This window comes from Etheostoma spectabile, chromosome 22 (assembly GCF_008692095.1).
Source record: "Etheostoma spectabile isolate EspeVRDwgs_2016 chromosome 22, UIUC_Espe_1.0, whole genome shotgun sequence".
NCBI classification, from domain to species: domain Eukaryota; kingdom Metazoa; phylum Chordata; class Actinopteri; order Perciformes; family Percidae; genus Etheostoma; species Etheostoma spectabile.
The window spans coordinates 12,105,850-12,132,709 of record NC_045754.1 but is presented as its reverse complement, the minus strand read 5'-3'; the positions used below and the strand labels follow the sequence as shown (position 1 = coordinate 12,132,709).

The 26,860-nt window shown below is 38.7% G+C and overlaps 2 protein-coding genes across 7 annotated transcripts; one reads left to right on the top strand and one right to left on the bottom strand.

Moving 5' to 3' along the window:
- Positions 1–2,177: 2,177 nt before the first annotated feature.
- On the bottom strand, positions 2,178–8,209 carry sec22c (SEC22 homolog C, vesicle trafficking protein). Its single transcript, XM_032504298.1, has 7 exons — positions 7,931–8,209; positions 6,888–7,099; positions 6,521–6,684; positions 6,183–6,362; positions 5,904–6,022; positions 5,388–5,453; positions 2,178–5,298 (listed from the first exon to the last, which is right to left on the bottom strand). The coding sequence occupies exons 2-7, from the start codon at positions 7,067–7,069 to the stop codon at positions 5,098–5,100; spliced, it is 912 nt and encodes a 303-aa protein (XP_032360189.1). The 5' UTR covers positions 7,070–7,099; positions 7,931–8,209; the 3' UTR covers positions 2,178–5,097.
- Positions 8,210–8,437: 228 nt separating this feature from the next.
- Positions 8,438–24,655, top strand: nktr (natural killer cell triggering receptor). Of its 6 annotated transcripts, none has more exons than XM_032504294.1 (17): positions 8,438–8,618; positions 10,694–10,771; positions 11,460–11,534; positions 12,982–13,089; positions 13,550–13,594; positions 15,104–15,191; positions 16,085–16,114; positions 16,418–16,563; positions 17,487–17,700; positions 17,920–18,096; positions 18,183–18,270; positions 18,725–18,873; positions 18,949–21,555; positions 21,901–21,984; positions 22,404–22,463; positions 23,664–23,759; positions 23,947–24,655. In XM_032504294.1, exons 2-17 carry the CDS (start codon positions 10,714–10,716, stop codon positions 24,014–24,016), a joined length of 4,095 nt encoding a protein of 1,364 aa, XP_032360185.1. In that variant the 5' UTR covers positions 8,438–8,618; positions 10,694–10,713; the 3' UTR covers positions 24,017–24,655. The 6 variants fall into 6 exon arrangements, with proteins under 6 accessions (XP_032360185.1, XP_032360186.1, XP_032360182.1 ...); XM_032504295.1 differs by having other exon boundaries at positions 8,438–8,715; positions 18,973–21,555; XM_032504291.1 differs by having other exon boundaries at positions 8,439–8,715.
- The last annotated feature ends 2,205 nt before the right edge of the window (positions 24,656–26,860 follow it).

The window sequence follows — 26,860 nt, the reverse complement described above, 5'->3', positions numbered from 1 at the left end:
TGCCTTTGAGAAAATGAAAGCTCAGATGGGCCAATCATCTACAATCTTGCCCCTTATGAGGTCACATGGGCAAGGTTACCTACCCTTTCTCTGCTTTACCCATGAGAGAGAGACATCATTGCTTTCAAACGAGCAAAGTGGCAGTTGGTCAAGGCCACACCCCCAGCCTCCACCTTGCTCCTCCACCTTGCTATATATATATATATATATATATATATATATATATATATATAGTATTAGGGGACCACTAAGATCTGTATAAAAGCATCCAAAGAGCACCATGTCACGAGACCTTTAAACACATGGGTTAAACATTTTGGTGATTTCACTGTTCCATCATTCTAGCCAACTGTTTCAGCTAACTCAACCATCTAACCATTACATACATATTTTACCCATTAGCATTCTCAACTGCTCCTATCTATTTCACCCATTTATCTGCTACATTTAGCTAATTATTTAAACTGTTTATTCATTATTGTTAGCTATGTATTTTAACGTTTTATCCATTACTTTTAACTTGCTTGCTAACCAGTTTTCAGGCACTTTAACTCAAGTTTTATAGCCAACTCAAATGTAGTTTATAATTGTTTGAGTCATGTTCTTAGTCAACCAGAGTTTTTTCACAAGCATAGGTCAGCTATTGTCAAATGCCTGGCTGACGTGGATGCAGATTTAATGCCTGTCAGCATCTGCCATAACATTTGATGGTTATTAAGAAACATTAAACTATAATATCCCCAGACAATACAATTGAAATATAATCAGCAAACACTAGAGTTAATCATCTGTGAAAGTTATTTGCGATGTATTCTGTTATTACCCAGGGCTGACAAGGCAAACATTTATAAAAAAGCCCTTGTCATTCAGCAGAAAAAACGTGAGCCGTAAATATTTCAGCAAGACCACCCATGCTGTTAAGCCTGTGTTGTGAAGGAAGAGGGGGCAGCATCTCAACACCAGGAGCTTCTGCCAATTAAGATTAAACAAGTTCATCCCTGCAAATGAGGATCATTGAAGCTGATGGTGTAATTCAGATGAATTTGTTAACAATGTCAATGTGGATATATTTTTGTATATTTGTTTCTTGGTTGCAACCTTTCTAAATATGCACAAAAATGTCTGTAAAATAAAAGTGGCAATAGAAACAATGAGTCAGATTTTTATGGGAGGGGTTTAATTTGTGACAACAGAAATTAAACAGAATTTTTTTTTTTCTCGAAACTGCAGTGATGGATATAGGTTTAGGTTAAAGTTTGTGGACGACCAATTCATATCTCCGTATAAGACCTAATCATTGACACAAGAAGGACTAATGATTACCAAGGCTATAACTGGCCTCCGGGCAGTGACGCCTAAATGAGGACTTGGGCTAATGTTAGGACTCAAAAAAGGATTAAAAGAAAATATTTCATCCATCACCTTCAAGCTTGTGTCCTCTAGCTTTAACTGTTATTACAGAACACCTCAGACACCACCCCGTCACATTCAAAGTGAAATGCTGCCTTTTATTATAACTTTAATCAAAGCCCAAGTCAATGTTTTGTTGTACAAGACATTAACCTTAAAGATAGGCACTAGAAATACACTTGCTCTTTTGAAATATCGACGCTAGCAGCTTGTGCAGAAAGTTGGCATTCAATTTCCAAGGGCTTCACTGTAATTCTCTAGCATTTTACACTAACCTTTTGTGACTTTTCCTGTCTGGCTTGATTCTGTCTCATAAGTAAATAATCACAACTAAACATTCTTCTTTGGAGCTAAAGGACACTTTCATCCATGAGTTGTTTAGGCTGTAGCCTAATTTAAATATACTGTGGGCTAAAGGCTGACACAACTTATATCAATAAATGCCATCAACTTATCAAATACAACAATTTCTGCTGACACAGACTTAAAGATTGGTAAATGGTGAAAGGGCTCCATCTGGTGTAATATTCGAAAAAATACATCAATACATTTACATTCAATGTTCCAAGTTTGCTGTGTAAGGTAATGGCATTTCTTACCAGTCTATCCTGTTTTGCTTAAAATTCTTATCTGGATGTAGTATTTAGAGTAGACCTTTTAAAACAGGAAATTAGCAAAATAATGAATGTAACCAAATATTCTCTATCTGATCACTGTTGAATATGGAGGTAATACTAATTTCTTGGACACACAAATATCAACAAATGGAAAAAAGACACTATTTATTAATGAAATGTCAGTTTTACTACAGTAGGAAGAAATGAAGCCCAGTAGTCACCAGTGTTTTTGGCAGTTACATGAATGACATTGTTTTCCTGGCTCCAGACCTTTGACCCAGCCCACTCCACAGAGTTGTGTAACAACTTGACAATTCTGTCTGATATCAGGCTTCCCATACTTCCCATTATCACAAGGTTGCAGCCACCAAACCCACCAGATCGACCTTATGAGCGACTAATTAGATACAAATAATTCTCCCAGTGTTTTTTATTGAACAAAATGAAGAAAAGAAATCCTATTAAACATACTTCAGGTTCTAAACCTAAATCATTTTTAAGTTTCCTGTATTCAGATTAGACTAAAGACTTCAGATGTATATATAAAAAAATACATTAAGAGAATGCTGCCATGTTTCAATTGTACAGTGTATTTCTACAGTATGTTATCAATGTCATAATTAACAAATTATCCCTAACTTCAATTTCAAGTGTTGAAACACCCAGAACATTATTTGGTACAATGTTTTTTTTTTTACAATGCATTTGGTCAACAACTTATAGGCTACAGTGGAAATGGTAAAACCTCCTTTGTTTAAAATATATTACAGCTTTACCAATGTCCTGGGCATAAAATCATATTATTTATGGTATTTTAAGTTAACCCTGTCCAACAACACTTCTTTTAAACAAGAGTGAACTCCTCTGTCTTATGAAAGTCACCGAGCCGTCTGATTCTCAGCCATTTGCTAAAATACTCAGATGCAACCCACTTGATAACAAATTGAAATGTTTTCGGCAGCTACTCTACATTTCCAGCGAAAACATTACAGTTTCCTCCATCTTTGTAAACTACAAAATAAAAGTGACTGACTTTTTCAAAAGCATTTGTACGTTATTGTGGATTGTCGGATGGGATGCAACCTTTTTGTTTCCTTTTAAAATTCCCTCTGACTTTCTTGATCAAATAGAATAAAAAGAACACAATGCCACAATGCTATTTGACAAACACTATAAACTAATAGTTTACTTCCCTTGCTAAACAGACATTAGTGCAACTGTTTAACTAATAAAACATCAAAGAAGCTAAATACTAAATTAGTTAAATAATGTTAAAAACAAATTAACTAAAAGGAGACTTTGCCTATGTATTTAGCAGCACTATTGTTCTATATTCAAACATAGATTATAATCATATGATTTGTATGTTTACACCAATCTGAGAACAGATAGGGAAGCGGTGTAACCAACCCTGAAACAAGACAAAAAATGAACCAAGTAAACATAAATCAGGATAAAAAAAATAGCTGAATATGCAACACATTCAAGGATAATTGCCATACCCAACACAAAACAATATCTAAGCCTAATAGTGCAGTCATACAATTGTTTCCAACAAATTCAAATAGTATATTACCCATCAAATCAGTGCATTCATATATTTACCCACAGTTTACATTTTGACAATGCAGAGATCAGTAGAAAAAAGATTAAACAGACAAACTACATGAAAAAAAACATTTTTTGATCATACAAAAATGGGTTTTAAATAGAGTTGTGATAAAATTCTCCTTTTATAACTGTGTTGAAAATAGTAAGATAATATGCCTTAACATCATGCCTTTACATGACTGAGACCAATATTCCCTCTGTATTGAATGTACTTTCCAATATAAATAATGGAGTCCTTACATTTAAACTTTGCAATGACTAGCTGAGCACTTGCTGGTGTATCTGTACATATGTCAACACAATTAAACAATTAAAAGCCATTGCATTGTCACACAGTAAGGCATGAAATAAACCACAACTTCATATTTACACCTTACATTAGGTTTGTACTGTAGCTTAATAAGCAAATTGAGGAAAACAAATATAAACAGCTGCTTTGTCTGCTTTACTCTTTAACCTTACGTCAGACTACACTAAATCATTTAGGTATCACACGATGCGTGATAACCATTAACTGTCTGCATATGAACCATGTGTGTCTATTTTAAAAGCAATTAAATCTGTAATGGCTGTTACAATCACCAACTGTCACTTAGCGTTGTAAACTGATTATGCAAAGATAATGAAGGGCCTGTTGTAGCAGAAATAATACTAAACTGAATGTGAGCAGAAATGCATAACCATTGCAAGCAAGAGCAGCTTTAACAGTTAGGGCTGTGATGAAATGATTGTTTGTACTTGACATGGAAACACTTTGGTCAGTAACTCTGACTAAGACAACCTCCATCATTCAACCTGTTCCCACTCCAAACACGTAAAATACAGTCGGTTGGACAGTGGCTGTCCGCATCTGATATGACAAAAAAGGCACCCTTCGGCGTGTGTGTGTAGAACGTACTGGGGAGAGCAACCCAATCGTCCCGTTCCCGTGAGTCACAGAACTGTAAGCCCACCCACGAGCCTTTCCTTAACTTCAAAAGGGACGCCAATAGTTCCGACCAAGCAAGTGTTATATGACGCTAAAGGAGACAACCAAGCGTGTGTTTGTCAATAACAAGACAAAGGCACCTGACCAAGCGTCCGTATTTTACAAGATGGGAGTAAGAATGTGTTGCATCATTTTTATCAAAAACATTTTAGGACAGGATGGCACTAACATTTTATTTCTCAAACAGACATCTGCTTTTAGCTTTTCTGTTTAAGGTTCCAGAGAGAACTGCAATTCACTGTATACTCTTTACAGTCCTGAAAACAAATGTACACAAAGTGCAAGTACATACTGTACACAAAAAATATTAACTTGTAATTATGATTTTCCATTATGACATACAATTTGTGAATGTTTTTTTTTTGCTAAAAGTCCAAAGAACACCTTTCGACCTAATTTGGATCAAACCATTTGCTTCCCTGTCGATCTCACCTGCACTGAAAGAGCTGAGAGTAAAATGCCCCCTCCTCCTCAGACCCCACAGTCATTGGTTCTGTCTTGGAATTTGCGGGTGAGGATAAGGAGGGTGGACAGGGAGGCAACTGAAATGTGGAAGATGAGCTGCCACATGTTCCTCAGGCCGAGCAGGTAGAGGTTGCATAGGACGATCACACTCCACAGAGTGAAGGACTTGAGTTTCTTTAAAGATGAATGGAACAGGTAGAGGTGGCACTGTGGACAACGAGAGGTCATTTCAGTGTCAGAAAGAGTTTGACATGGGGGCATTTCAGTTTTGCACTAATAATGTGAACTACGTTTACCTGAAACACACAGCAGACAAACGCCAGAAGAAATGACACAACATTCCATATGCCTTCATAATCATCCTGTAGATGTAGAAAAGGAATCAAATTAAGAAAAGAAGGATTTGTCATTCAGGGAAAAGCTCACATCATTTTAACTGTAACACACTTATTGCAGATTAAAGCTTGTTCTCAAAAGAGTGACAATTTTGCAGTTTTGTGCAGACCTCAACATTATCAAACCTGTGCTTTCACAGCAAAATGCTAATGCGTGGCAGCCAGTTCTGCCAGCTAAACATTTCTATAATTAATGTTAGCTTATACATGACTATTTCAAAAATAAAATCCCCAACTAAACTTAACAAATGGTTTTGCTGTGTGAGTGAGATCGCCATAGTAAAGCATTCTTTCTCTTAAACTAAATATTTGTAGGGAGCATACAAAGTAAGCTATGATGCATCAACATGCTGGGCACCTTTTTTTTTTTTAGATGCATTTGAATTATTTGCGATTGGATTTTGCCACTGACCATACCTGGAATGTGTACTCTATGAGGTGAACACCACGAATTATGTTCAAAGATGCACACATAATATTAAGGACAAGAGAGAGGATGCCTGGCGCCGTCACTGGTTCCAGTCTTACATTCTGACCTGTTAAACAAAAGAAAGGGACCAATAAATAGTGTAAAATAGAAAAACACAAAAACAAATTTGAGAAAATGTCCTAAATTTTGCATCAGAGAAATATGATATAATAAACAACTGTATTGTATATGTTATACTGTATAAGTTATGTGGTAAACAGTCTTACCAGATCCAGTGCCTTGCTCCATGTGCCCATTTGCAATGCCGTTGGCGAGCTCCACTTCCTCTAAGTTAATTATTTTGGGTGGATGGATTCTCAGATCCTCCTGGACCTCTGCCAATGTCACCTCCAGGGCCGGACCACCGCTCTGGTTATACTGCTGCTTCAGCTTCTGAATGGTGCTGTCTATTGATTGGCAGCAACGTAACATTAAATGAAAGTATGTATTTTTAGTTGAAAGCAGCCCAACGCAGGAGCTTTGTTTGTCATTCAGTACAACATATTTAAATTCTAAATATTTAGCAACAGCAAATCTAGATGACAACATTTCTCTTCCTACTCACCGAATTCCAAAAATGGATACGGCCGCGCTGCCAAGGTAACAACAGTGCTATTGAAGCATGCTGTGAACTCCCAGCGCAGATCTTCCAGGAAGCAGAAGGCCTTAGCAACAGGAAGGCTGCAGTGGCACACGGTCATGTAGGATACACCCTCAGACGAGATGAAGCTGAACAGGTGAGAGGAGACAAGGGGTTTAGTAAACAAACAGCCTGACACCGCGCGACATGGATGCCGCTGTGACCAAACGGACAACATTCTGTCCGTCTTCAACATCACAGAATCAAATACACACTGAGTTGCTTTAGACTGTGTATTGTGTCTTTTGTTATTATGGACAGTCTGCTGCTGCTTTGTTTCTTGACTCCTTACTAAATGTTGAGCTCCTGGCCCTTGATGGTCCCTCTGCCAGGGAAACAGGCCAGTGCCTTGCTGACGGCCCTGAGCTGCTGCTTCCTCTCCTGGAGCTCTCGGTTGTGTTCAAAGTCTGTGGAGGCCGACAGGGGGAGTCCATCCCTGACCCGAACCACAAAGGCAAACAGGATCAGAGACATGATCCACTAGGTCCATGGAGAACACACTGTCTACATGGCGTAAAGAGAAAGATTAGATCATCAGTATTGCTGTAATAGGGCTGCAACTACATTACTTTCATAATTTGATATTTTCTTAACTATTCAATCAATTTTGGTCTATAAAATGTCAGAAAATAGTCATAAATGCTCATTACAAGTCTCTAAAGCCCAAACTGGAAATGTCTTGTTTTGGTCAAACAGTGCATTTTGTTTACTATCACAAAAGACAAAGAGAAGCAACACAACTGAGATTGATTTTTTTTGTGGTAACATTACTTCTGATTAGAAAAAATGTTGCAGACTAATTTACTATCTATTGTTTTTCTATATCAATGAATGGACAAATCGTTCCAGCTCTGTATTATATTAAAATGCACTCAGGTATGAGTATATTAGGCACACGGAGCTAAAACTATTACAGTCAAATAAAACAGCACTGAATGCTACCTTCATGAATGATATAATTGGAAACTAAAGTTTATGGTCATTATAAAGGCTTGTCATTTGAATTATGGTCGCTTTTTATTAGAAAGACATATTGCTAGTGCAATACAAACCAGCAGCACCACAAACTACAGCCTCCAAAATAACCATTAAGTTGAATGAGCTACTACTCTCAAACTTTAAATAGTTTGACTATTCTAAACCTTCATGAAGCAAGCATTTATCGCTGGTCTGCTGTGATGTTTTAGACCGTCAGGTGCACTTAGACTGGCAAATGAGTAACGTTATATTATTAGATAACTACGTAGATTTAAAATTGTGCAGTCTTATTCAATTTTCTCGGCTTGGAAAACAGTGAGATTTAAGTTCAGTTATACAAGTCTTGCCCCAGCTTACCTCATTTTCATGGGTTGCATGCTTCACTTTGTTACTTAGCTTATGGAGGTTAGCTGACTACACCATGATATAACAGCTAAAGGAAATACACCACTAGCATGTAGCCAGCACCAGCATTAGATGCGCCTTACGAGTACAATCGCATGCTTTATATTACTAGCGATTATACAGAGAAACTGCATAACCTTTTATAACATATACTTAAGAAGTTATATTTAAATTAGCTAACGAGCTAACTTGAAATCTTCTTCCGGATACAACAAAACACTATTATATGGAAACGCGTGAGGGACAAAATACTATTTAACCAGACGACGCTGAAGACAAAAAAACAACATGATTCACAGCCACGGCAGTTAAAGTTCAGGGAAACCAAATTTCCGCTTTTTACACATCTTATTATTGTAAATGAGTGTTAGACACCTTTGGGGTACATGTGAAAAAGTCAGTGAAATCAATTTTTTTTGCATGTGCATAAATATAATAAACTTTTCACAAACCTGAGACTGTGTTTTAAAAATGTTTATTTTCTCTGGAATAATGTAGCCTAGATTTGACAAGTGTTGGAATAACGTTAGTGGTTTTTGGTCTAGCTAGCTAGAGACCCATAGACTGACCCAGTCTGCGAATCGGAAGCTAACTTCAACGTCGTTCAGTCGGAGTTCCTGCAGATATAGCTAATACATCCGTGAGTGGACCATTTCTATACTTAAAAGTGGTGTTAGCACATGCTAATTGTCGTCCGTCAGTTACTAGCTAATTCTCTGGCTAGCTACTGTGCAGAGGTTAGTTACGATATGTCGTTGACATTTGGATATAACCTGTAATCTGATTTTTTTATCGTTACGTTTAAAGTGAACAAAAAATGCAGCTGAGAGAACGCTAACGTAAGCTAACTAGCTAGCTAGCTAAATGTTATTTACTGTTAGCTTAGATAACCATTTTGAAAGCGATCACGTGTAGGTTAACGGAGCTGTTGTTAGCTTTGTAGCTCATTAATATGTGCCGTTCTGTTATTGCTCTAGCGTTAAACATGTCTTGTACTTGTCGTTGTGAGTAAAATGTGTGTCATGTATTGACAGTTAGCCAATGTAGCTACAAGTCGTGGATATGGGCTAATGTCGACTCTGATGATCAGCTGTTCAATGTTTGAATTGACAATATTTGGTGTATTATACGTTAATTGATTTTAAATGATTGGACTTGGAGGACATGTAACTCACATTACCTTCAATTTATGCAACTAAATACTTGAAAACACTTCGTGCAGTTTAGACCTATCCTGAGGTTGTCGACTATTGCTGTCGCTATTTAGCAGGGGAGTTTTACAATCTGACAGTACCATACCCAGTACAGTCAGGCTTTGTAACTTGAGGAGTATGGTTATTTATACTGCGCTGTCCTTTAAACATTGTATTGGTCTGATTTGTGAATACAGTTAAACTCACTTAGCTGTAACTCTGTTATTTCACATCTGATTCACCCGAGGTTCAGTGCTTTGCGATACCAGTCACCCACTGGGATTATGATATAGCTGTTTTATTTAATTGCTGTCTGTCTTATGTATCTGTATCTTTTGTTGTTGTTGTTTTTTGTCTTTATGGACTGTGAGTCTAATAATAAAGGCTATCTTTCTATCTGTCATCAGCTGCACTGATCCAGCTTCCTTTTGATTATCAGCTTTATAGTAACATGCACTAGTGCCTCACACACTGTTACTTTGCTTTAAAAAAGTCTGTTGGCACGCTTGACAAATTAAGGTGTAGAAATGTTTTCCTTATGACTGTACTTTTAGGGCTTTCCTGATAAATGTTTTCATCAAGTGAAAGCCACATTTTATTCCTTGTGGTTTGCGTTTGCCATCAGTGGCCTGAAATTAGTTCCTGTAGAATAATGCTTGCATTCTGTTCCTCTTGTTGTTGACTACTACCCCCACAACAGTTCTATACACACAATGTATGAGGTGATAATTACATGTCAGCATAGTGACTTAGCATTTTCTGAACAATATGCAGCCTGTATCATGCAAATTATGAGAAGGTTAAGCTTAACTTTTAGTAAATCCAGATACTGCTGACTGATTATTGGTCGCTCTGCTTTCTTGCAGTCTTGCACCTGCTAGCAAAACATTGTCTGGCAAGGCAGACGGGTTAGTCTGATATGTGCTTGATCACAAGCTACTGACACACCAAATTTTGGTATGTAGATACGTAGCAACAGATTATCTTTTTATGCAATGGTACATTGAACAAGTTGAAGCAGGGTTTTTTGGAAACATTATTTGTGTTTGCTTACATTGTTCTAGGGGTTTCTTGTTCACATAATCATGACTAAACATGTTCAAACCAAAATTTCACGACACACCTTTAAAGATAAATTCCTGTCCATTCTCAGTTTCACTATGTTTTTGACCTGGCAGAGTAGTAGCAGTTTGGGACATTTCACTGTCACATAGTAATATCTAAATGGATAGTCGAAACAAGAGTTAAAAGTGTACAGCTAGGAAGCTGTGCTGTTTTCTGGTTGAATTTGCAGAGCCAGTATATTTCCTCACAGACTTCTCTCTTACACCCCTCCCATCGTTCTCTCTCCTCCCCTTTCTGTTTCTAGCCTTTTAGTCTCTCTACATTGTTTTCCAACACACGCTTCTAAATATGCTGTGCTTTGTAGATTTAACACTTCAGAAGCTTATTCTTTCTTTAAAAGAAGGGAACCTTACTATTTTTCCTGCTTAGCTTTTTTTGTACTCTGTCTACATTTTAGGTCTCCCGACTTTGATCACAATGGGGGTGAAAGACCGCCCTCAGTGTTACTTCGATGTGGAGCTCAACCGGGAGCCAGGTAAGAGAATTTAAAATCACTTCACAGGTATGAGAATTAGTTAGACATGTAAACAGCCACAGCTCACTTTCATAGCTGATTACTTTGAGCTGACATAATCAATAAAGAGCTTTAAACTGTATGTAGTTTGTTTTTTGTAGCCTTGCAGCGTTTGATTGATATTAATTTGGTCAAAATAAAAGTGGAACACCCAGTAGGTTGACTGGTTTCATGTTGGTAACCGTATCTGTACTGAACGGTGGAATCAAAGTCTTGGCATGAGACGCTATAAGCATTATGTACTTTTCAAGCTGGAACGATGTGCAACTGATGACTGTAAAGACCAGTTTAGTGTCCTCAGACTAATTGTAAATTTAATTGTCATGTTTGGACATGGACAAAACAATCCCCCATGAGGCTTCTAAGAATATTCTAGATTTGCTCCTAGCTATGAAAAAAGGTCTGAGCTTCTAATTTTTGGAAGCCAATGAAAAGTGTGCAGTGTGCATTGGAGCTACTTGGACTGTAACTTTTAATTATGTCTTTGGCCTATTTAGTTTCTTTTGCTCATTGTTTTTTGTAACACAACATTTATATTGACAAAAGCTTTATCATCATCTTTAAACATTTCTCTGATATTTTGATTTTTTTTTAATAGTAGGTACGAGCTGAAGTTTGCTTATATCTTGTTCTCTTTTGTGTTTTATAGTTGGGCGCATAGTCTTTCAACTGTTTTCGGATGTTTGTCCCAAGACAAGCAAAAACTTTCTGTGTTTGTGCACTGGTAAGTAATGTTCAGTCAAGGACATGTTTTAAATTATATTGTGCTTTTGCATTTACAACATTGCATAACTTAATTTTTGTCTTTCAAAAAGTGAAATAAGAGAAAGCTGTTTCAGAGCATAATATGGAACTGACTGTCTGTTTGTAACTGTAAACCACATCATTATAGTACTCGATTGATTTTCCACAACCAGATTTGTTGTTGATTTCTCCAATAAAAACTGAGACACAGCTCAAGGTGCCAGCGACCCAGCCACACAACACTCATTTACTGGGTTTAAATTGTGTCTGTTCCCTGTCACATTTCAAAAATCTTTCCTTCTAGTGTTTCCTGTCTCTACCATGAAAATAAATAAATTTAATTTATTAGGGTCCCCGTTAGCTGTAGCCAAAGCAACAGCTGTTCTTCCTGTGATCTACTCATTATGAGTAGATAAATAAGAATGTGGTTTGTCAATTAAAAGTGAGAGGCACAGTGTCACGCTTCACACCCCTATTTGGTCATTTGATATCTTGAGGAAAGATAAAAAAAAAAAAAAAAGCATTAGCTGTAGTGTAAATTGTCCAGTGACAGATGGAGTTACTGGATGGATATGGGGATCCTGGTCTGAAACCCCTTATATATTTCATCCCACTGAGCAGAACACAGTGTACTGTAGTAGCAGCGGTCTGCCTAGAGATAGCCAGCCATAAATCAAACAGACTGCAGATCGATCCTCCCTCTCATTTTTCACCCCACCTGGCCGACAGGAATGTGACGCAGGCAAGGGCAGACTTGGGAGATGGCTGGTTAGTCTGTTCTTTTTCCTGGACCACACACACACACACACACACACACACACACACACACACACACACACACACACACACACACACACACACACACACTACTCAGCTGCACAGTTTGCTGTGGCTTTCTAAAAGTCTCTAATGTGTCCTTTTTAGGTGGGGATCTGCTCAGAAACCAAACCCTTGGAACAATGCTGAAGCCAGTGATACAGGAAAATACTAGAAGATTAGCAAACATAGCTGTCCATTTGAACAGCCAACCCTCTGTCCTCTTAAAACACACACATCTAATGAAAATGCTACATTCACGTCTCCTTTCCCCCTAGGGGATTGGAAATCCAGAGGGTTATAGCTTTTGGCCAGTATTGTGTTCCCTGTTGGTATCACCCCAGGGAAAGATTGTTTAATGAATTCTGCAGTTCTGCACAGGAGTATCACCAACAGGATGCCTGAACAAAGGCATCCAGTTTATTGAAATCCTTCCTCCCAACTGTGGTTTCATTCCCTTGTTTAGAACAAACCACATATGGCAACGCTCAAGACTAACATTTCTTTTCACCTCAAGGCATCTGGTATACGCAAAAGCACTTTAAACAGTAGCAGGTCTGTTGAATGTTTTGTGTTGGATGAGAGCTCAGTTACCATTCATGTGATTGCAGGTGAAAAGGGAACTGGCAAAATCACAGGGAAAAACCTGTGCTACAAAGGCTCCACATTTCACAGAGTTGTAAAGAACTTTATGGTCCAGGGAGGCGACTTCACCGAAGGTAAAAATTTCTAACATGTAACCTTATTTACTTTGAAAGTGTGTGTTTAATTAAATTGTGAAATGTGTCAAACTGCTGTTTTCATCTTTACATAAAACCCAATGGAAAGCAACAGCTTCAGTAAAAAAGGTGCAGCATCTGATTTTGTTTAAGGAAGAATTAAATGCTCTGTTAGGTACAACATGTTTGTTAATAATGGTGATGCTTTGAATGGTTTCACAGCTAACAGTTAATTATATGAGTTACAACACAAACTGATATAGATAGAAGCTGTAAGTCTCATCAAAGTGCCAGTATTTACATATGGGGACAATACAGTTTCCTGAATGTGGCAGCCACTTCAAAAATGTGTCCTAGAAAAAACAAGTAACCACTTTTGTTGTCCAAAATGCTGACAAGACGCACTTTTTTGGCAGTGATAGTAATTAACTTAATTGTTTAATTGTGTTCATCTCTGCAGGAAATGGAAGAGGAGGAGAGTCCATTTACGGTGGCTACTTTGAAGGTAATGGGAATATCAAATTATCTAATAAAACATATTGTCTAATAAATGTTTATCTAAGTTCCAATTTAGCTACTTTTGCATGAGCATTATGTTGCATGGGCCTATTGTGATAATAATGTGTTTCTTGTGAATTTTCCTATGTATGACTGTGTTAACCTTCACTTCTCCATTGTATAGTGCTGTCTTCTATTTATTAACAGTAGTGGGCTTTATCAAATCAGCATGGAGAGTAGGTATTCTCTTTACTGAAAGCTCCAATCTTCCTGCCTAAAATTTTCAACATATTCTTTTATTTATAGAGTGGTCTTTTGCAAAATGAGAAGGTAAGAGATGTACACAGCTCAGTAACACCATGTCAACATTGTCCCCACCACCTTCCTCTGTCAGTCAAAAAAAAGTGCAAATGTTTGCAATGGTACAGATGCAAATTTGTACTCAAAGGATGTTACAGGGTTTTCTATTCAGACAGCTACCCAGTTAGACCACCTGCCCCCAGAACCTCGGGCTGATCAAGTTACATTTTATGTTACATATGTGGTATTTATAGTTGCATGAGTTTCTCGACATGTAGATAGATGTCAGATACAGGCTGCAGGTTTCTCTGCTAAATATGACGACTAATGGAGTATCTCACTGGAAATAAGATATTTAGCTTCGCAACACAGATGGAGTAGATAAAATGAAGAATTAGCCGTTTGGAAGTATTTTAGTTGTTGTTTTGTGTCCATATTGGAAAAACCTTTTTATATATGCAAATAGCTTGATGATATTTATGACTTCAGTGCTTTTATTCTTTTAGTAGTCACTTAACTATTTACATGTACTAGTGTGTTTTCTGTCTTACATTTAAAGGATAATTAAATTTTTCAGTCTATTAAAGTGCATATACGCTACGTCGTGGACCAATTTACCAAAGCATTCAAAATGTTTGGTCTTCTGCAATCTTCAGAAGTCTTGACACTTGCTGTACATAAGTGATGCATTATAGTGAGCATCTAGTTGCCTTTTTTGCTCCAATTTCCATGACTTTAGATGACACACCGTTGTGTTTCCTTCTTGATTGTCTTCTGCTTTTAATTTTTGACAGCATAGCTCAGGATACATTAGCTATTTCTGAAATCTACTCGACTCTTTGAATCTTTGAAACTTTGAAACCACCATTGAGATTGTTCTAAATGATCCCAGCTCAGTGATAATGTAACCTAGATGAGGAGAAAGGCACTGGATCTCAAGTCAGGACAATATAGTATTCTTTGGAACTAGGTCAGAATTATGTAAAATATATGTGATTTAATAGTTTTAAATCATTCAAAACCAGATGGGTACTTTGGTACAACTACCTTTTATAAAACTGTGCCTTTATAGAATGACTGGTTACTGAGGCAATGATTAGGTTTGGTGGATTAAAATGGTTATCCCTTTTATCCTTTACCTCCCTGAATATTTCCGTTATTATGCATCAGAGAACACACTGTGAGACTTCGATCCCCCTCTCTCTGCTCCCAACAGATGAGAACTTCACTCTCAAACACGACAGAGCCTTCCTGTTGTCGATGGCCAATCGTGGGAAGGACACCAACGGTTCACAGTTTTTCATGTGAGTAACATAAGTAAATCAAATCACTCTGCACCTTTTTTTAATAACTATACCATTTAACTGACAGGTCACATACATTATTTATTGGCTTTCTGTCCCTTTTGAAAATGTAGAGTAGAATTTGTCATTGAGTGTGGACGTCATCAGTCCCCGCTCTGTGTGCTGTTAGATTTTCAAAGTGCAGAGAAACATGGATTCATTCTTTTTTACCTATAAATGTGTTACATTTTTTCTCTTGCCGTTTTTGTGTAAAATTTACAGAAACTCTAGCATCCTGCTCTTCCAAGGTAATGTGTCTCCAAGGCTGTGTTTCTCTCTCTCTCTCTCTCTCTCACTCTCACTCTCACTCTCACTCTCACTCTCTGTCTCCTGACTGTATTTATCATTCAGTAGTATGTATTTGCAAGTATTCTGCAGAGTTCAGTGTTTATTTTGGATTTATTTTGAACAATATTCACAAATAAAGGCTTGAGGTTTTGGCTATCCAGACTTCCTTTATCACTACACCAGATTGTCACCATATGTTAGAAATGAATAAAACCTCTTGAAACATAAAGGAGGAAATGTAAACAGACTGTCTATATTTGTATGGTCATACATTTCTCACTCTGTTGTTGAGGGATGTTATTGCCTGTTTATGGCTGTTTATGGCTTGTAAGTCCAAATTACAAGTGTTTTCTTAATATATATCATTAAACAAATGTCTGACAAATTCTATACCCTTTTTCTTTTTTTTTTCTTTTGAGATGTGTTCCTGTGAAACAGTAGTACCCGCACTTTGTTGAAGTTTTTTTGTGTTTTCTCTTTCTTTTCCTCCTTTTTCTTTCTTCTTTTCTCATGACCCTACCTGCCATTGGTTGACCTCCCTTCTTTGCTGGATTTTCCACAAACAGCACGACCAGAACAGCACCTCATCTCGATGGGTAAAGTCTAATCTCACTTTGGCACTTACAGTAGGCATTACAATGGTCTTTACAGTTCATAGTGAACCTTCATTTCTTAATGGATTTTCCCATATTTAACTGAATTTTTTAAACAGAATTCATAGAGCCCTGAAAACTTGTTTCTTTATACTGTTCAATATTTTGGTGTGTGTAACGGTGTGTTTGTGTATGATATGTTGAGAAAGAATGAACGTTTTCAAGGCTTTTAAAGACATTGGAATCATATAACAGCAAGTCGCTGTATAGTTGTAACAGGCATCAATCGTTTCTGCCTTTGCACAGAGTCCATGTCGTCTTTGGTCTGGTGATCTCCGGCTTTGAAGTGATAAAGAAGGTCGAGGGGCTGAAGACTGATTCAGCCAGCAGACCCTACGCTGATGTGAGAGTGATAGACTGCGGACAACTTATCACCAAGTCTGCTAATGATGGTAAGTAGAGCAACTGATCTGCAATTTCTTGAAGGGTTAGGGTTAGCTTTATTAAAAAACATTTTATTATCAGACTTCCGTACCCTGGGTTTGGCACTCTGCCCCAAGCTCTTCCTACTGAAGATATAAAACTTAATAAATGTGTCAGAAATACATTTCATTGTTTCATTTTACAAAAGGCTTTAAAACAACTGGCCACTGTTGTTTCTAGGAAATGCTACTTAAACAGGAGTACATAGGGACTATTTTTAGCCACTATTTAAAAGGTTTTTTTCTCATTTATGTGTTTGTCTATCATTTTGGGACAACAATGGAGCTCAGAGGAATAAGCAAAATCAGGCTTTGGATACTTAATAAAGAAAGATATCACCAGAATTTTGACCTGCTGCTGTATAAAAACATATCCAGAGCAGAGAGATTTAATATATTGCCACACAGACCGGGATAGTTAATGCCTGGTGTATATTCAAACAACCGCTTAAATAGATGTTATCCATTATCCGTTATGTATATAAGCTTCTACCTTTTTGTATTCTCTGTTGTTTTTGTCTACTCTGGGAAATATTGTGTGCTGCCTGTGATTGCAACTGGGTCATATTTTGGGTCACTCTGTAAGAGGTTGGCATTTTAATGTCAGCATTGCCCCCTCTGGCATTAGTTACGGGGCGTGTTACCTGATCTTCTGTTTAATGAGGTTCAGCAAGGTGATCTCTGCAAAGTTCGGATGGCATCTGCCCACCTGACTCTGCCAGGCCTGCTTTCATTGACCCCAACATACCAAAAAGAATCAAACAAAGCCTCAGTTGTTGTAGTGTTACACCACCCTGAAAGTGACTCCTGGCATTTGATCTTTCCTTCTTACTGTTACTAAGAAGCATTTTTTAAATGAAATGTCCTGCATGCTGTTATGTTTCTGGCTTCAGTTCTTGAAGGCAAGAGGAAAAGAACCTCCGATTCTTCGGACTCGTCCCTCGATTCCCATGACTCGTCCTCTCAGTTCTCCTCTTCAGTGGGATCTGAAAATGAATTGGATGAAAAGCAAAAACATCACAAGCACAAGGGACATGCAAAGAGTAAACAGTCTAAAAAGAAAAGGAGGGAATCAAAGAAGGAGAAAAACATTGATGTTCTGCCAAGGTATTTAAAAAAACAAAAAAAAAAAAAAAAAAATCTTTGTTCATGATCACATCTTTACATCCTTTTAAAATTACTCACATGTACCTCAAAAGATCCAGTCTGATCAGTATCTCCAAGTATATAAAGTAGTGACATGATTCACTGTCAGCTTTGAGAGCTAAGAGACGGGCTGTTTTTTTGCATAACAAAATATTGTTTTGCATGTTGTGTCGGTTGAAGCTCTCACAGTCCTGTGGAAAGAGAGATGATGCAGGGAGACAATGAAGTGGAAGAAGAGAGGGAGCAGAGTGGGAGGAGAGAGAAGCCGGTAGTCCGACCAGAGGAAATCCCTCCGGTGCCAGAGAATCGCTTCTTGCTGCGACGGGACATGCCATCTCAGGAAGATAAAACAGAGATGTCAGTTTTTTTGGAATATATTTCAGTTCATGCATTAAACAGGATACATAACCCTAGGCGTTTACTTTGAATTTTGATCTTTTCAGAGTTGAAAAAGAAGAAACATCTCTTGCAACTGACCAGAAACCATCAGTCTCTAAGTCTGGACGGAAGATTAAAGGCAGAGGAACAATGGTATGCGCACCTCTACTAAGATCAGAGATTTGTCAGTTCATATGTGGTGTTTATTTATTAATTGTGGTAGTAGTCTGCTTCTAATTGTATCTGATCCACTATAACTTATTCCAAGGGCCAATATTTATACACTACTGATCAAGGGGTTGCAAGTAGACATTGCTCCCGTACCAGGGGTCACAAGCCCAAAGGGTGGGAAGCATAGATGTAAAGAATTGACCTACATCTACATCAATGACCCCAGAAAGAAACTCTTCATTTTTTGTTTTCTCTACGGTCATACCTGCATTACTTTTTGCCACTAATATGCATTCTGTAGTTTTAATGAAAATTACTCAAGTTGCTTAAGGCAAATAATCTTTAAGCACAGCCTCAGTGAGCTCTTTTTTTAAGAGTTTTGGCGTATGTTTAGTAATGCAATTTGAAGTATCAATATATTTGTACTTTTTTGCAGCGATATCACACCCCCACAAGGTCTAAGTCACGCTCTGCATCTGTGGAAGAACGTGGTAGCAGTGAAACTCCGCCACACTGGAAAGAAGAGATGAAGCGAACCAAAGTTTATCAACCCCCGAGCATCGAGAGGTGGAGCAAAGGAGACAAGTAGGACTTAATCTTTTACTTTGTAACGTAGAACATCATATTTTTTTCCCTTTTATGCATCTTTTGACTTAACAGATTGAATGACCATTCCTCATGCAGATGGGAGGACAGAAGTGACTCTGCATGGTCCCGGTCTGCAGAACACTCCTCAGACCGCAGCTCTGAGAGATCCAGCCTGCATCGCCAACACAAGAAAGAGAAGAAGAAAGCCAAACACAAGAAGAAAGCCAAAAAACGGAAGCATGGCAAGAAGAAGAGCTCTAAGAACAAGCCACAAATGCCTCGTCTGTCAGTGGGTAAAAGGTCAGTGTCTTCAGAACGAAAGTCCAGAAGATCCCGCTCTCTATCACGCTCCTCTTCAAATCAGCATCATTCGTCAACTCTGAGGAGACGGCGGTCCTCTTTGTCTTTCAGAGACTCGCGGTCCTACTCTAGGTCTTACACATCCAGTCAGTCCAGATCTAGAGGGAGGTCCAGGTCGTATTCAAGATCCAGAAGCCTTTCTAGGTCTAGAAGTCGGTCTTTGTCTAGATCCAGATCTCAGTCCTATTCTCGATCCCGGTCTAGATCTAGGTACAGATCTAGGTCTTTGTCTCCACCCAGAAAGAAGAGTCCATCCAGATCCCAAAGAAAGAGGAAAGCCAGCAAGCCCAATGCGGACGCCATGATGTCTGAGAAACTTCCAGAGAGCAAAGTCAAACCTGTCCATAGACTATCGAGTGTCCCAACTCCTGACAGTGTCCCTGTGATCCCAATGAGCGACAGTCCCCCACCCTCACGCTGGAAACCCGGTCAAAAGCCCTGGAAACCCTCTTACATCCACATTCAGGAGATTAAAGCTAAAGTATCTTCTAGCTCCTCTACTGAACAAACAGTAACTAGTGTTACAGAAAAAGCTCAGACTTCTGTTAAACCAAAGTGTCTGCCAGGTGACTCTGAAAGCCACATACCGGCAGGGCGCTCACACAGCAGGTCCTCCAGAAGCAAGTCCTGCAGTCGCTCATACAGCCGCTCAAAGAGCAAAAGTTACAGTAGGTCCAGGTCCAGATCCCCTCATCAGTATAATAGCAGGTCTTCCTCCATCAGCAAACCAGACTCTGAAAACAGCCAGAAAACATGTATCAACAAGAAGAGTTCACTAGACAAGGAATGGAAAGAGTATTACAGCTCTCTGAGGAGGATAAAAAATTTAGACAAGTACATTTCACTCCCCAGCAGTCAAGATGCTCAGTCAGCATCAGAGAAAGAGCATAGTCCTGATATCAGTGTCTCAGGGAGAAGTGGCTCGTTGGAGAAAGGCGGCTCACAGGATCAAGAGACAAAGCATTACAGCTCAATGCTGCCGGAGAGCTTTAATAGCAAGTCTGAATGGGATAGTGACAGTGATAAAGTGGGCCAAAGCAACAGTGCAAAGCAAAAACAAGCTGATCAGTCCAGTAAATCTCTTGACAAGAAGGTGTCTGCTCCTACTGGATGGAATTCAGAAAGTGATTCTGAAAATATAACCGCCAGGACATTGGCCGTATCTGAAAAAGAGGAAGGGGAGGCTAGTTCAGAATCAGAATATGAGACTATCAGAAAGACGTCTGAGGCAGTGACTGAGCTGCAACGCAAAATTGCTGCTGCTTCTGGTCAGCCAAAGGAAAGTGGGGAAAAGGCCGCAGAGCCAGAGAAGCACAAGAGCAAGAAGAAGGCCAAACGTAAGCATAAACACAAGAGAAGAAGTGAGAACAAAAGCGGTTCCCATCACAGGAAGGACAAAGGAAAGAGATTGAAGAGACAACATCAGAAGCTCAAAGAGACATTTCACTGGCAGCCTCCTTTAGAGTTCGGGGAGGAGGAAGAAGAGGATGAATCAAAACGAGAGAAATATAGTCCTGGTAGAGTTGTCAAAGAAAGGCCTGGTGTAGGCATTATGAGTAAAAAATTAACTAGCGAAAAAGAGCAGCCACAACAGAGTGCAAAAGAATGTATTAACAAAAACCCAAAACACACTGAACCTCATCTTCAGTCATCCAACAGGAACGGTGCTAATTTATCCAAAGAACAAGAGTCCTTAGATGATATGGAGATTTGTACCCCAGAGCATGATGCTGAAATTGTAGAACCTCTACACACACTGGATGCTTATTATAACTCCCCTGAATTAACACTAAAATCTACCTCAAAGTCTTCAGATATGGCAAGTGGAGATCATGCTTTACCTCCTAGCAAAGAACAGCCATCTGTAACCTCCACAACAACAGCTGGACTTCAAGAAGAAGCAGCCACTGGCCAACCTGTTGGCACTGTAATTCATTTTAAATGGAGGCCTTTAAAGGGAATGTCAGCTCTTCAGAACCTGAATGTGCCGCCCGTCACCACAAAAAACATCCAACTTCAAGAGAACCAGACCCCCAATCAGCAGGGAGTGAGAATGGAGATAAAAAGCAAAAGCCGAGTCCGACCGGGATCTCTGTTTGATGAGGTTCGTAAGACCGCACGGCTCTACCAGAGGCCGAGGAACCAGGAGAGCTCCAGCGAGGAGAGATCCACCTCTGTGGGAAATACACGGGGAACGTCACGCACACGGTCCCAGAAGAAGTCGCGCTCCGTTTCAAGTCACCGGTCCCGCTCCAGAGGCTGGTCACATTCCTACAGCCGGTCCAGGAGTAGGTCCCGCAGCTCCAGCTCCTCTACCAGGTAAGACAAAAAATCATTTTGATTAAATGAAGAGCGTGATGGCACCTTTGGCAAATCTTTGTAAATGCTGAAGAGGCTTTTTGGACAAGGTTGTTATTAAGTGATCAACTTGATGTGAAGCATTTAGGGGTATACACTCCTCGGTCTATCCCCTACCCCTAACAATTGGGACACCACTAGGTCCCGCATGAACGCGCAAAAACGAGGGGAAGGGGTAAGGGGTAGGGGTAAGACGAAGGAATGGGATTCAGCCTTCGTCTAGAAGCTTAAATCTGTATCTGAAGTACAGAGCTTTTTGTTCTAGCTTGGTTAAAGGTAATTCATAACCCAATGTAATTCTTTTAGGAGTCGTAGCAGGAGTCGGAGGAGACGTGGAAGAGGACGGTCGCGCTCTCGTAGCAGCACATATCGAAGTTACAGGAGTCACAGGTACACCCTGAAACACTGATTTTGTGATTAACAATTTTTTTTAATTCATTTTTAACACCGTCCCGCCATCTGCAAAAATCAAGCAACTACAATATTCAAGACCTACAACAAAATAGACAATACATTACCGACCAAATAAACTTATGCATAAATAACAAAACCATAAGCCCATCATACACATGTCTTACTGGCACAAAGCTTCTTAGGAGCCCTCCAGAAAGCCCGCTCTTAAATTCGGACGTGACACCTAACGGGGCCCAGTGGGGGTGTAAACAACATAAGAAGAAACCTTGTAGATCAGGAGGTTTCAGCGTCATGCTCTATATTTTACATTTCAGCCCGATAGACTCCTGAGAACCATTGTGTATTTTATTCATGATTGGTTTGAAGTAGGTCTTGAAGTGGTCTTTTTCTTTCAGTCGGACGTACAGTAGAAGTCATTCCAGAAGTCGCTCCCATCATCGCCGTCGGAGATCCAGGTCTGTGAGCTCTTTATTGCGCTAACAGACACTCAGAAATATAAATGTTTAAGTGTTCATGTGAGAGATCACTGAGGTCCTTTGAGTCCAGATGTACATATGATTATGTTTATATGTATACACTACATTCAGGTTCAAACACCCCAATCTCATTTGTAGGGCTGGGTACCAAATTCAATACTTTTTAGGCACTGACAAAATTGCCTCTAAAGCATAAAATCAAAAAATGCCTCGTCATTCAATACCTAAGGAGTAAATATCACTAGAGTGAGGGAGCCAATAAGCGTGCAGCAAGCTTCTAACAAGATCAAATAATGTTTGGGATTGGCTTTCTGACATTACACGTTGTAGAGACTCGCAGGAAAAACTCTACATTATGTACAGAAACAGGGCTCACGTGGTAGGAGCTGAAAAATAAATACAAAGATTTGTTGTAATTTATTTTTGTTTCATAAAATTGGTATTGATAAAAGTATCCTTAAGGAACCGGTATCGATATTTTTCACCCAGCCCTACTTATTTTATCTTAATCACAAGTAAATTGGGAATCAGGTGCGTATTGCTTTAGAATTAATATAGTTTATAGGATATTTTGATATAAACTAATATATAGTTTTTTGGGTTTATATGATAGCATGAAAACAATTGCTACTGAGTAATACACATCAAGCAGAAAAGGGCTTTTGTGTGAAGACCGAGATAAAAACGAGTTGGTGAATATTCAATAATTCTATATTGACTATTTTGATGAATAAAAACAGAATAACTTTTCAAGCAGAGTGTAGATTTTCTCCTGTGTCTATCCTCTGTGAAAGTAAAATGATTTCTCTTCAGGTTTTTAGGACAAAATTGACCTTGGGATTATGAAAATTGTGTAGGGCATTGTTTGCCATTTTCTAATATTTATTGACCAAAGATGAATCTATTTATCAAAAAAATAATTATCAAAATAATTGTTGGTTGCAGCCCTAGGAGTGATCAATCCTATCTTTAGTCGTTATAGTATCTGCGATTGCACAAAGCTGGAATCAATCTTTTTTTTTTTTTATTAACTGTGCTGTGTATTTGTAATAAAATCAGCGATGGATCTTTATCATCATACCAGGACTTGGCTTTTCCTGGTTTACCTAAACAAATCTGTGTGAATCAAACACTATTCTGGAGCTATCCCTAAAATAATATCTATGTTTGTTAATGCAGGACCAACTCCTCCGACAGTTACTCCAGTCGGAGTGCGAGCAGGAGACGAGGACGCAGACGAAGTGACAGCTACAGGAGCTCGGACCGCCGATCCCGGTAAGATGCTCTGCACCCTGGTGCACCCTGACCGACATCAGCAAGGTGGCAGCTCTCAGTTCGGCCTAACCTTTTCCTTTATGTGGCTGACTGTTGAGATTGTGGTTTAACACCAAAACTTCTAAGCATTCAGCCAAGTCGTCGTATCTAAATCGTGCGAGAAAAGTAAAACGTATGTCTTTTGCAGGTCGTACCGCTCATCCAGCCGCAGTTCTTCCAGGAGCAGAAGTCACAGTCGCAGCAGTCGGTACAGTTGAGCCTTAGGCAGGTTGTTAGGTTCAAGTCTGCTCGGAGGAAACAAAGCCACAAAGTCTGGACACTGTGCACACACACAATAGCAGTTACTGTTATCACAGATCAGCAACTAAAGCTCCAAGAGGAAAAGTTATATTCCATGTTGTTACTGGTTTAATACTGTTCTGACAGTCTTTGAGGAAAATAATGTTACAGAATGTAAATAAATAAAGAAAAAAAACCTACTTTACTAACTTACATAAGATAGTTCTACTTTTAGGGACTGCCACTGCCTAGAGGTGTAAAAAACAATTTCTGTGATAAATAATATGAGATGTAAGCTTCATATATTTTATATTGTTTATATTTGTGTATGCTTTTTTACTTCTGTTTTTACTACACTGAAATGTACAATTATTGTTCTGTAAGTGTCTAATCCGCTCAGTTCTGATGTGTTTGAGGAGGTAGTGGGTACAGGTTGTGGCTATGGCTTAAATAGGTTTTTTTTCCTCTAAAAACGTTCTTGTTCAATGAGTGTCTTTGTTCCATTCATGTATTACTTTATAATTGTTAACTGCTGTACTCAAAGTATAGTATATCTGAGTTAGAATGTATTCAAACAGTTATGAATGTTTACACATAATAAATACCACAGCATCTAAGCCTCTGTTTTTCCTCACAATGTACAGTAGATAATTGTACAGAGATGTCAGTTTGTGATCATTTGTACGTCTTCAACAGCGCCATCTACCTTTTCATAGAATCCACTTTGTCATTAGATGTCATGTAATTAGAAGTATCAGATTAATGCACAACTAAAATTCCACCGACTTCATTTGAATAAGAAAAAAGGAAGAGAATACTTAAATTATTAATGAAACTCAAACTAATTTGAAAATTTGGTTTCCTCTTTGCTAATATTTGTGAACCCCTAAAACTGCTGGAGTGTGAGCTCCTATATCTCTCTCCTGGGAGCTTTCATGAGCCGCATGCTAGAAACCAAGAATCATCCGTCAGATACAGATCCTATTGGATTGCTACCGTGACTGTTCATTTTTATCTGCAAGGGCAGGCAGTGAGTAAATTTACTGTTCAGGCCTGTTTTGTATACTTTTCATACAAATCATACGAGTGTGCAGTTTTATAGCAGAATGCATCATGTGCTGCACACAAGGATGAAATGAATTTATTGGATACTGTTATATAAAGGATTTTTTTTTTTAGTTTTTACACATTGTGGTAAACATGTTTCACAAGTTATTTGGGGACTTTTGTAACTAAAGTGTGCATTTAAAATGTAGGAACACATTTATGTTTTATTTTTTTTAAATGTCTACACTTAGGTCAAACTGGGACTATAGTACACAACCCGTGTCTAACCTTTAAATCACTGATACAGGATTCCTTCACAACGAATGTCCTATAGGACCTTTTTTGTTAACAAGCTTCACTTGATTTCAATGCCTCAGGTTTATAAGGAAACATTAGCCTCCTCCCACAGTTTGGGAAAATAGATGGTTCACTTGTCATTGAATTTCTCCTCTTCAATTCCTCCTTGTCTGACATGTTTAACAGCACAAGATATGACATATGTAACTCTTTGTTTACACATCCACATACTATGGCTTGAATTTAAAACATCTTAATGTGAAATGTGTTTAAGATGTCTGTGAGTCTGAGTACAGCTTCTCTGTACACACTAATATTGTGGGCTCGGCTGAGTCCTGGACATGAAGTGATGAATGGTTCCTGCTCCAGGTTGCGATCAATTTTCCCCCCACCTTGTTATGAGCGTATTGACTTCTGCTCCATACAGTCTGCTCAGGAGTGAGCGATGGCAGTGGGGTTCAAGACAAGGTTGAATTACTAACTGGGCAGAGTGGGAAACGGCCCCGGGGCCCCACACCCTCAGGAGGCATTGAGGCTCCAAGTTTTGTGTCAGAAAATGACTAACCAACTATATTCATAACTGATTGTTTAAGTTATTTTTCAAGCAAATTTGCACATATTCACAATGGTAAACTGAATATCTTTGTGTTTTGGACTGTTAGTTAGACAAAACAAGATGTTTGAAGACTTCTTGATCTCAAGATTTCACTATTTCCTTATGTTTTAGAGGCCACGACTAATGGATTAATCGAAAAAATAAACTGCAGACTAACCAATAATTAAAACAATTTCTAGTGGCATATACTGTATATGAAAGAGGATTAGAGCCACATGTGAAACATGTATTTGAGTTCTGAGTATAAAGTCAGAATTTGGAGAAAAAAAGGCAAAACTCAATAACATTTTTTCATATGTAGCCCTAATCCTCTTTGGTATGTTTAGGTTGTGGTAATTTGGTTTGTAATACTGTATGCAACACTAAAACATTATGAACTGAAATCATAAGAGCCTAAAGGCCACACCTGCATTATACATTTGCCCGTCATGCAGAGAGGCCTGAGTTAATATTCGTTGCACATTCCTTAAAATTGTGGTCAATTAAATTAACCAAATACCTCATTTTCCCAGGACGTCATATGAGGTAACTGTGGTCCTGGTATGAAGGGGGTTACGAATGAAAATGAAAAGTACTCGCATTTGACATTTTGCTCTCTTTGTGGTTATAGATTAAACTGTGTGCAGATACAACACCCGTTTGAAATCATTACAATCTGATACTAGTGTTCACATTGTGTAAAAAAGAAGTTATGATGAATTCTGCAACATGGGAAATGACTGAACTTCCTGACCTCTGCATCTGTCTGCCCCTGTGACGTCACACCGTTGCACGAGCGCACACAGTGACAGGAAGCGCACCCGGGTTTTTGCGCCATATGGCTGGATGTCCTTTCACGTCCTCCTGCTCAAGCCAAAAAAAA